At 40.7% G+C, this 11,851-nt stretch overlaps 2 protein-coding genes across 2 annotated transcripts; both read right to left on the bottom strand.

Annotated features, from left to right (window-relative positions):
* Window positions 1-8,798: 8,798 nt before the first annotated feature.
* Window positions 8,799-9,281, bottom strand: LOC120295921 (acetyl-CoA-benzylalcohol acetyltransferase-like). The gene has a single exon (XM_039317537.1). It carries the CDS (start codon window positions 9,279-9,281, stop codon window positions 8,799-8,801), a length of 483 nt encoding a protein of 160 aa, XP_039173471.1.
* Window positions 9,282-9,339: 58 nt separating this feature from the next.
* LOC120295920 (acetyl-CoA-benzylalcohol acetyltransferase-like) lies at window positions 9,340-10,104 on the bottom strand. The gene has a single exon (XM_039317536.1). The coding sequence runs from the start codon at window positions 10,102-10,104 to the stop codon at window positions 9,340-9,342; it is 765 nt and encodes a 254-aa protein (XP_039173470.1).
* Window positions 10,105-11,851: the final 1,747 nt, after the last annotated feature.

The following is an 11,851-nucleotide window of genomic DNA, read 5'->3' as shown; positions in this document are numbered from 1 at the left end:
AAGTTTTTCAGACCCTATTGAAAATTTCTTTGATATATTTGATAAGTCTGTTTTTAAAAAAGCATTTTCTTTTAAAAGATTATCTTCATTTTCTTTAAGATTGGAAACAGTCAAGTCTAGACTTTTAACTCTTTGTACTAAAACATTTTCCTTTTGTTTTAGAGCTGAGTTTTTCTTTTTCAGTTCGGAAATTCTTTTGAGAGAAGTCTTAAGACTAAAACACAGTTCATCAATGTATTTAGAAACTTTGACAGGAATTTTAAAATTACTTGCCTCAAATTCACTGTCTGAGTCTGATTGTGCCATCAGACATAGATTGGCATATTCATTATCACTTTCTTCACACTCTGTATCACTCCAGGTTTCGGCTTTGAGAGCTTTTCGAAATTTTTCAGCTTTTCCTCTCTTCTTCTTGAAGAGGACAGTTGGGTCCGATGTGTCCATTTTTCTTACATTCAAAGCAGACTACGTCTTTGTTTGGTTCCTCATCATCACAGACTTGGTCCGCTGTCTTTGAAAGCTTTGTTTCTTTGAGTTGAACCTTCTTCCTTTTCTATTCAGTTTTCGAATCTTCTTATCATGAGAGCAAGCTCCTCATCGTCCATATCATCTTCAGAATCTGTATCATCGAATCATCATTTGATTTTTAATGCAATGGATTTCTTACCTTTTGGATCTTCATCTTCATTGATCCGTTCCACTTCATAAGACTGAAGAGTTCTAATTAGCTCGTCGACAGATAGTGGCATAATTCTTTGCGTCTCTCTTATCGAAGTCTTTATGTGATTCCAATCCCTGGAGAGTCCACACTGACAGCTTGTTTACCTTCATGGGATCGAAGTTGGTTAACCTTGATTTTCAAGACCATTCACAATATCGTAAAAAACAACTAAACATGTCAGATATAGATTCTCCTGGTTTCATTCTGAAGGCTTCGTATTGACCGAGAAGAATGTCTTGTTTCCTTCACTCGATCTGTTCCTTCATAGGTGATATGCAATCTGTCCCAAACTTCTTTTGTTGTAACACAAGAAGATATTCTATTATATTCAGTTGGTGATAAAGCACAATATAAGGAGTAAATTGCTTTTGCATCGAGTGCTTGTCTCTTGATTATTTCTTCCTGAGTCATTCCATTTGGTCTCATCGGTTTCTTTTCCTCTTTCATAGGCGATGCGGTGGTAGGAGTAATTCCTTTTCTACAACGTCCCATTCCGAGGATCCTTTGATCGTAGGAAAGCTTTCATCTTGTTCTTCCAGATGTTGTAATCCTTTCCATCAAAGTAGGGTGGTCAGTATTGCTTTGCCCTTCCATCAGCCCCCGGTGCTAGCATACTAGCCATGGATCCTTTACTACGAAGTAAAACACTTCAAATAAAGTAAGTACACAGGCTCTGATACCAACTGATATTGCTAGTATGAGTACCTAGAGGGGGGTGAATAGGTATATAAAATATTTTTCTTCAACAATTGCACAATACTAGACAGTTGAAAGAAACGATAATCAAAGTAAGATTGAGAGAAGAGAAAATTGAACACGCGGTTTATAGTGGTTCGGCTTAAATCAAGCCTACGTCCACTCTTCTTCACTGACAGCCTATTAGCTGGATTCCACTATGAACAAAAGAGAAGTTACAGCACAGCTTTGCCTTGATTCCACGGTATAGATGTTCTACCACACCTCCTCAAGATTTCTCACAAATATAGACTCTCTTTTGTATACAAGTATTCGCTCAAAGGAATTGTCTAAACAAAAGGAGCTTCAGACTTTGGAATTCTTCTATCGCGCACCCCTTGAACAACTAAGACCGTCTTCCTTATATACTCATTTATGCCATCATACCCGTTGGCACTTACCAAATGAATTCCTCCAATCTACCCGTTGGACGGAATCAATTAGGAAGATTGTTCAAGCTATTAAAGGAACGTGTTGATAGCCCATCAATCATGTTCGCCCATACAATCAGGATCTCGGTTTCCATAAGCAGAACATTCCAATAATATTTAGGCAATCACCGGATCTTCAATTATCGAGTCAATCTTCGATCAATCAAAGGACTCCGTTATGTCTTCTCCAGCCACGAGATCTTCTCCAGTTGATAAGGTTAAATCCTTAACAAAACATCCAGTTCTAGATAACCTTTCTTCAACGGATTAGAGACTATCAATGATGATAGACTTTGAGTCTTGAGTCTGGCTGTCCGGAGGTCTTCAGACTTTAAATAGCAGAGTCTGCAAGCCTTCAGACTAGACTGATAGAAACATTTTGTCAACTTCAAAACACTTCAAGAAGATTTCTCCAACAAGAATCAGTGCTCCTTTGATCGTGGGGATTGCCAAATCTTAACCCTGATTTGTCACCATAAATCTCTCAAGTATGCGTCCCTCATCTTCTTTCGCAATCTTTTCCTTTTATGATTCACTTATATTGCCGTGAACGTGTCCAGATTCATTCACTTGTGCATGAACGCCCAATATTGGAGTGAGTGTCCATTCTTTCCATATTGTCAAAATCTTGCCCTTTGTTCGCCCTGATTTTTCAATTCTTTCTACATTTATTAAAATCTGAATACTCATCAGAATTTCAAACTTCCATGCATAATCAATCAAATCAAGTTTCCCCTTTTTTTTTTTTTCTTTTCAAAATGCAATTTTATTTTTCCAAAATTAGGTGTCAACAAATATTTAAGGCGAACTCTTCAGTTGTTCAAAGTAGTGCATGAAAGAAGAATTTCAAACTCTAAATCTCTTAGTACCTTGTTCTTTCAATTCATCGAGCTCAATTTGTATATAAAAGAGAGAACCACATAGTGAGACTTTGTGAAGAGACTAGCTAAGACTCTCCACTGAGGAAGTCAAAGATCACAAGCTGTATAATCTCTTTTGATTCATAGTGGAATTCAGCCAATGAGCTGTCAGCGTGGGAGAGTGAACGTAGGCTTGGATTAAGCCGAATCACTATAAATCTTGTGTTATAATTCTCTTTCCTTAACTCCTTATCTCATTGCTTTATATAATTATTTTATAGAATTATTCAAAGCAGTTTACTTCCCTAGTCAATCATTTTAAAAGGCAATTTATTTTATTAAGTTTTGCAAATAAAATTTTTATGTACACCTATTCACCCCCCTCTAGGTATGTGAACTAGCCCTTTCAACATCAATCTTATGAGAAAGGTGAATTCTATGTCAAAATATGATCACATATGTAGCGAGTGTGGGATTTTTAGGGTAATGCCTCGAGGAGGCAGTCATACCGATTGCCTCTTTCCATCCTTTTATTAATAATTTTTTTTTTTAATAACACATGCCTATCATGCGGACATAAATTTGTTTTCATTCATTATGCAACTCTATACGTTAGTCTAGGTCTAGTTCTATTTTTACAAAGGACCTACACATCTAAGAGGGTGGTCGAACCTCGTTATCGAATTTTGGCTTTTCTTTTTTATAAGGTACTCACTTGGCGCCACTTCTCCTAAAAAAACTAAGTTATGTCAACATTTTTAGTCATTCTAACTGAACGGAGCTTTCAACAAAAAAAAAAAAAAAATTAGACGGAGCTTATGAAATATTTACTGTTTAAAATAAACTCTCATATCTAAGGTCTTCCAATAGACGGACTACAAAAGCGGCAACAGGTAGCTGAGTGAGGCGTAAAAGAAGGAGAGATGGAGGAAGGAGAGAGGTTTTCTAATGATTTTTATATACTTGAGTGTAATGTTCACCCAAAATTTTAAGAAGAGCCAGCAATCGGACGCCGCGCCCGATAAGGGATAGCTGAAAAACAACACCGCAAGCTAATTTTGATCCTTGCGAAACCATACTCCAATGGTAATCTTTCCTGCTTTTCTTCACAAAATTACAAACAATTAAAGCTCAAATCGAGAGTAGCTCTACACGCTTGGATCTGCGACTCATTCCAATGTAAGCAGACCTTGTTATTTTTTATTTTTTTATCATTTTCGTTCATTGCAACATTTTTTATTTTATCTTTTTCATCATTTTTTATTTTTTATTTTTATTTTTTTTCTTTCCTTTTAACTTTTTATATGTTTTTTTTATATTTTGTAAAATGAATGGATATCTAATAAGTCAACAAAAATTCGAATGTCAACAAAATTCCAGGAAAATTGTCCAAAAGTCCTACACCTATTGCACTTCGCCACTCAGTTATAAACCTTTTAACTTTGCCAATTCATTCCTAAACATTTTCACTTTTTGCGATTCAGTCCATCCGGCTAGTTTTAGCTGGAAAATGCTGATGTGGATGCCGGTGGTGCCACATAAGACCACCGACACGACGTTGATAATTTTTAATAATATTTTAATATTTATTTTGAATTTTTAATATTTTTTTCTGTTTTTTCTTCTTTTTTTTTTTTTTCTTCCTTTTCTTTTTGGCTTTTTATTTTCTTTTCTGGTGGTCGGCCACCAACCACAAGCGACGGCCAGCCATTAGCCACAACCAGCCGGCCGGGCCTCGCCCGCCACGGGGCGAGGCCGGCGGGTGAGGAGGAACCCGGTGAGGGAGCCCTCACCCAAGCATAGCCCGGCGAGGCTCGCTTGGGCAAGGCCAACCCCTCGCCTAAACTAGGCCGGCCTCGCTAGGTGTCAGCTGAGTGACAGCGACGCCAAGTGAGGGCCGGCCTCGTGAGGTCCGGCGAGGGGAGCCCTTGCCCAGGCAAGTGTCGGCCTCGCCCAAACTAGATCGGCGAGGCCAGCCCTCGCCCACGACCGGCCAACGCTTGGCTAGCTAGGGGTGAGTGCCCGCCTCGCCCGGATCTCGGTGCAGGCGAGCCCCCGGCGAGGCTTCCCTCACCTAGCGTCGTCGTCGCCTAGCCGACGCCCGACAAGGCCGCCCTAGCACAGGCGAGGGCTCCCCTTACCGGGGCTCCTCCTCACCCGGCCGGGCCTCACCTATGGCGGGGGAGGCCAATTTAATTTGTGGCCGATGGCCGGCCGTCACCTGTGGCTGGTGGCCAGCCACCGGAAAAGGAAAAAAAAGCCAAAAAGAAAAGAAGAAAAAAAAAAAGAATAATAATAATTCAAAAAAATTCAAAAAAATATTAAAATGTTATTAAAAATTGTCCATGTCGGCGCAGGCGGTCTTACATGACACCGATGGCGTCCACATCAGCATTTTCCAGTAAAAATTGGCCGAATGAACTAAATCAGCAAGAAGTGAAAATGTTTATGACTGAATTGATAAAATTAAAAGGTTTATGATTGAATTGGGAGAAGTGTAATAGGTTTAGGACTTTTTGGAAAAATTTCCAAAAATTCCACATCTTGTTTAAGAAGAACCATCTTTTTTCATTTTTAATGGTTATCCATGCATTGACTCCTCCCCTCTCTTCGTCATCAATAAGAACAATCAATCTGAAATTCACTAACTTGTTACTAACAAAAACAGGCTTTCCCCACCCAAAGTCATTCTCATATGGTCGGTACCTGCACCGGCCACTAAAAACAATCACAAACTCTTCGTCTATGGACACACTTTTTATGAATTCGATGTGAGAATTAACCATGGTTGAGCATAACTTCTCCTTGTCTATAATTGTTGCATATTTCGTTTTGGCGTCTGAAAGCATGTCGCAAATTACATTCACCATTCCATTGAACTCCACCTTGCCTTTGTCAGCTGCAGGTTGACCTGATCGCACAAACATCACGGCAGAGAGATTGCCAAAAAAATTCGCAGGAATAGCTAGATCGATTTTCTCGTGCAAGTTATCATACAAACCATGAAAGTCGCCATGTTTATTTCGATCAAGATCAATGAGAGCCCTACTTATTACGCGGAAAAAACCTCCACCCTTGCGGGCTGGGAATTGTTGGCCATCAAATCCTTTGTATCATTCCTAGCAAGCGCTTTTAGCTCTAATATAGCATTACAGCTGAACTTGAACCTACTCATGACGAATTCCTCATTGTCAATACGTGGAGAAGGCCGTTACGGATCCGCCGACTCTTTTATCGGGAGCAGAGTTGACAACTCGAAACTTGGGACAGACTACCGAATCTATGCTGCCTTGGCAAGCAGCAGCCCACGAATTAATGAGCATGGCCATGGTGCAGACATCACCGATCTTGCGCGTAAAGCGTAGGCCCATCACTAATCCGCCACACTCAAATGTATTTACTTGAATCACAACTAACGGATTGCATGCTACGTTGGTTGGGAATTTCGACAAACGCTCGATCAAATCCATGTCAGGGTCTCCATGGAGAAGCTGATCAATCTGGCCATTCACTCGGGCGTGGGCCAGCTCAACTCCAAGGTCATTACAGTCGATAAAACAATATATCTCCCTGCCATAGGATAAAAGAGCGTTAGGGTTTCAGATAGTGACTTCTCCCTCCGGTTAACCTTTTGAAGAGTATCAACTCCTGGATTCTTGGCGTCATCTCCATAGCAGAAGATAGTCCCTACATAAAAGGGAACTTGAATCTCATTAGTAGGAGCCAGCTTCAGTTTTTGCCGGTAACGCGGCGTTGGAGCCAACGGTTTGACCAACTTCTTCCATTGTACTTGGACCTGCACGCTTGGATTGCTTCGCAAAATATGTGTAGAAGTACAACTAATTTGAAATAATTATAATTGTGTATTAGATCTGGCCAGTACAATGCTCGTTCTATAGAGCGCTCCCAGACCATATTTAAGTCTCGGCATCGATAGACATCTGACTGAATGTGATAAACCCTTCTTGTTGGCAGGTGTACAAATTTCTCAATTGAAGGTCCCTTCCTATACGTTGCAGACCCATTCAATTGATGAGATTGGACATTGAATGATGCTTCCTAGTAATGATGGTACTCGTGATTTGAAATTTCTCAGTCAACGCCATCAACCAACTTGGCGGTTCCTCAACATTACTCTAACACGATATCATTAATGCATGTTGATAAAAATAGGTAAACCTATATCACATACAGATAGTCATGGACCTTTTTGCTCTTATTAAAAGTTATATTTGTCTTGCTTTCAGCCTCAATGGTAGAAGGATTCCGATTCATTGAACCAGAGGCGATGTAGTAATGTCGGATTGATTTTCCATCTAGCCAACGAGTATAGAAATCCAATGATTCCTGCAGCTTACATTGAGGGGCCCCGCTCCCTGCACCGATGACTTGACGGTTATGATTAGCATCGGACAAGGAGATGAATAGTACAACAAGCGGCGCACGTGCTATTAGAAATAGATCGGCTTAAGTGCACTCCAGTAAAACAAAAATTGCTTCTGAGCCTTAAAAGCGAGACAAAGCTTTCATCTTCGGTATCAACTATCAAAAGGTAAGGGTCTGTTAATTCGAACTTCAAATATCTCATTTCCAAATATCATACAGAATTAGTTTGTTAAGGATAAATTTAGCTTTTCTCTAGGATTTAGACCCAGACGATTCTTTCTTTTTTTTTGGTCCTAGACATTGAGGAAGAACGTTTGACAATGATTTTTTATATGTCACATCTTTTGTCCATGGAGATTAAGTAAACATTATGAGCATTCTTCTATTGTGTTGTGCCACATTCCAGTTTATTTATTTATTTATTTATTTTTAATGGAGCGACCAAAATATGCAGAAAACAGCACACTCGTCTTGATGATGCCGTGACCTTGTTCTAGTCTTTTCGTGTAATGCTCTGTGAGTTTTAAGATATGATTGGTAAGAAAGTTCATTGGTTCCTGACGTTAATAGTTAGGAATGTGCGGTTGTGATCATACCCTTGCAGATACTTGAAACAAGTGAAAAGCTTGTATGCTTAGAGCAGTTATAGCATAATCACCATATTTCACCCATTTTATTCCTGCAACAAAATATCTTTCATCAAATGATATATTTCGGCTTTTATTAAAGGAGACACATGTTTTGTGCTAAATCCGGGCAGAGGATATCAAAATACAAGTGTTATTTACAATTTATATATTACGACATTAACGGTTAATGGCTCGCTAACTTCCACCTCTGGTCCTAAATCATGCCAGAATTTAATCAACAACACAACCTAGTGAGCCAGTACAACACCGAAATTTTCAACAACACAACCTAGTGAGAGTTCAGCACAAAGTTGGAATCCAATCAATAGTAATGCCCTTAGATAAGAAACACAACATCGGAATTTGTTCGATAACGCTGAGCTTGCGGTACAACACCGAAATTTTAATTGACAATGCTGCACCAGGATGTAGATACTTGCTGGAATCTAATCAACAACGGGAATCTGGAAATTATAGCTATGAAAACTTAAGTGCAATAAAGTAAAGGCATTTGATATGTTGTTCGGGGGCTCTTCATTGGATGACTCATGGTATTATAGAACAATTTTGTAACCATCGAGCGGTTACTCCTTCTTTGGTAACTGCCTTTGACCTTTCCACACATTCCTTTGCCTTCTTATTTTTGCCTCACTACTTCCTCATTCATTGACGGTGGTTGTATGACTTGGTCATTGAACAAGAATCATTCCTTGACTCTGCACAGTCTTTTGCATATTCGATTGTTTCCACTCAAAACATTAAGCGAATGAATTTCCAGCGGCAATCATACTATAAAATGCAATTACATCAACCGCTTTATAAGATAAAGATAAATGCAGTAATAAGGTACTCAATAAGCTGGTAAACATTAGTTAAGAATTGATCTTGTCCACAAGAAGCATCATTCTTCAATAAACCAAACAGATGTTACAAATACTACAGACTCAAGTTCATAAATTTTATTGTCTCACTTTACATTATTGTAAGAAATGATCACCTTTCAAATGATATAATCAGGCAACATCTCTATCTCTAACTAAGAAGTGAATTTCAGAATTTCTGGATCTTGCTTAAGAAGAATCATCTCATCTTCGTCGGTGGTTATCCATGCATCGATTCCTCCAGTCTCTTCATCGTCGATAAGAAAAATCGATTTGAAATTCGACGATGTGTTGCTCACGAGAACTGGCCTTCCCCACCCAAAATCATTCTCGCATAGCCCAAGCCGGCACCAGCTACTGAAACCAAACGGACAATCTTTGCCTCTGGCCAAAATTTTGACAAATTCGGCTAGAGAATCGCCCACCATCGAGCATAACTCCTCCCCATCTGCTACTGTTGCGTACTTCGTTTTGGCATCCGCTATCATGTCGTGTATCACATTCACCATTCCGTCGAACTCCAACTCAATTTTTCCAGCCGTTGGCTGACCAGATTGCACCCACGTGACGGCAAAAAGATTGCCGCAAGAATTCGCGGGTATCGCCAAATTGATCTTCTCGCGCAAGTTAACTGGCATACAAACTACGAAAGTCCTTTGTTCGCCATGTTTATTTCGGCAAATATTGACGAAAGCCCTACCCAGTAGTGCCGAAACGGCCTCCACCCTTGAAGGCCGGGAATTGTTGCCCATCGAGTCCTTTGCATCGTCCTAAGGCTTTCAGCTTCGATAAAGCATCGGCGTTGAACCTCAACCTACTCATGATGAGTTCCTCGTTGCCAATACGTCGTGGACTCAAATTCGGAACCGCCAACCCTTTCACTGGGAGTAGAGATGACAACTCGAAACTCGGAGTGACTATCGCGTCTACATTACCTCGGCAAGTGGTAGCCCACGAATTAATGAACATCGCCATAGTGTACATGTCGCCGATCTTGTGTGTAAAGCGCACGCTGATCGCTAATCCGCTACACTCAAATGCATTCACTTGAATCACAACTAATGGATTGCCAACTACGTTGGTCGGGTACTTCGACAAACGTTCAAGCAAATCAATGTCGGGATCTCCATGGAGAAGCTTAACAATCTGGCCATCCACTTTGGCGTAAACCAACTCAACTCCAAGGTCGTTGCAATCAATAAAACAATCATCATCCTCGATATATCTCCCTGCCATAGGATAAAAGAGTGTTAGGGTTTCAGAAAGTGACTCCTCCATCTGGAGAAGCCTTTGAGAAATATCAACTCCTGGGTTCTCAACGTTATCTCTATAGTAGAACATAACGCCTATGTAAATTGGCATTTGAAGCTGATCCAGTGATGTTAACTTCAATTTTCGCTGGTTGTTCGGTGTCGGCACCGATGGTTTGACAAACTTCTTCCATCGTACTTCCACCTTCATGCTTGTATTGCTTCTCAAGATATCTAGTCAAACAAGGATGGTGAGTACGGTTGTGTGCAAGATTTGTCCAGCGTAATGCTCGTTTTATACAGCTAACCAAGAAGATATTTAAGTCCTAGAATTAATATGCATCTTAAGACTGGTGTGACGGAGTCGTTATATGTCCATTTCCCATCTCCCTCATCAAGATTATCTTTTTATGAGCAAATCAAGTAATGTGAGGAACAAATGTATATATTAGATCCATCTGAGAAACATGGAATACTAAATACCTTATAAACCTCTCATAATATTTTTTGGCCACGTGCACCTCGCCTGTTTCACCTTCTTATAATACACATGAATTGTTAATTTCCAAACGATGAAGTTTATATATGGATATTAGAGGCATCATAATATTGTTAGAGACATTATTAGATCTTAAGGATAATTTTTTTTTTTTTTTGATATCCGAGGATCCACTTCATTACTCCGTAAGGCTTACGGCCAAGTATCCACAACTATACCTCGAGAGAGATTAGCACGGGACCCCACCACCATGACCCCCACTTAAGACATAAGAGCAACGCGGGAGTTCGAACTTGCAACCTCTCGATGAGGAACCAAGCCGCCCTACCAATGCAGCTACCCACCGGTGGGTTTAAATATAATATTTTATGTCTTGTTATTTTCTAAAATAACTAATAACCTTATTAAATAGATTATTCCTTTTCCTATACGTATTTTTCTGAATCGCATCTCGCATGGAACCCACCAAGCCACGTTACTTGGGCTCATTCATCTCGACCGCAGACTTCCAGTGCACCACCATGTAGAGATTGCCACAGGAATTCTCGTGCCATAGGAGATCTGTCCGTCCACGCAAGTTCACAGTGTGCGCAATTAGGAGCGGCTTGGATTGCGTATTTTTAAGCTTGGCAATGTCCAAGAGAGCAATCGACGCGAGCGCCGTGACCAGTTCCACACGAGAGGGTTCCCTTCCGGAATCGAACCCTCCCCTCTTCGCTGCGGCTTTGAGTTTCGAGATGGATTGGGTGTCAAACATAAATCTTTTCATGACGTGTTTCGCACCTGGCAGTAGTCTGACGGGAGCTCGAGCTTATTCAAGTCGCTTGGTGGGAAAATAGATGATATATCAAAGCACGGACGGATCACCTTGTTAATGCTTGTGCGACATGCCGTCGCCCACATGCTCAGGAAGGACGACATGGTGTGCATGCCGGCAATTCTGTGTGAGAAGCGCAGGCCGACCACGATGCCGCCACAAGCGGACGAGCTCATTTGGACAACCAGGTGGCACAATCTGATCGTTTGGATGAGGTAGAGTTGCCAAATGATTGAGGACATCATCAGGGTCAGTTTCTCCATGGAGAATTTGATCCAGAGTGCCATCAACTTCGGCTTCCAAGAACTCCACTCCTTGGTCTTCACATTCAACGAGGCACTTCTCTTCAACGTATTGGCCCGCAAGAGGGTAAAAGAGGGTTAGGGTTTCCGCAAGCGATTTCTCGAGTAGCAGAAATCTCCCGCCAATAGGTACGAATGAAGGGTAGCGTACATCCTTTTTGGAAGAGTAGAAGAGAATGATACCAATATAAACTGGAGGCTGAAGCTGATCAAATAGAGAGACTTTTAGCTTGCGAATGCGGTTAGCTCTTGGAGCTGGGGGTTTGATCAATTTCTTGCTCTTTGTCTCGATCTTTAGTTTTCTTCCAAAGTTGGCTTCACTATCGTGCTTTTTCCCACT

The sequence above is a fragment of the Eucalyptus grandis genome, chromosome 7 (assembly GCF_016545825.1).
Source record: "Eucalyptus grandis isolate ANBG69807.140 chromosome 7, ASM1654582v1, whole genome shotgun sequence".
Lineage (NCBI taxonomy): Eukaryota > Viridiplantae > Streptophyta > Magnoliopsida > Myrtales > Myrtaceae > Eucalyptus > Eucalyptus grandis.
This window is presented reverse-complemented; position numbering and strand designations above follow the sequence as displayed.

Coding starts and splice junctions, on each gene's coding strand:
- LOC120295921 (XM_039317537.1), bottom strand. CDS start 9,281: ATGCCAGTTAACTTGCGCGAGAAGATCAATTTGGCGATACCCGCGAAT.
- LOC120295920 (XM_039317536.1), bottom strand. CDS start 10,104: ATGAAGGTGGAAGTACGATGGAAGAAGTTTGTCAAACCATCGGTGCCG.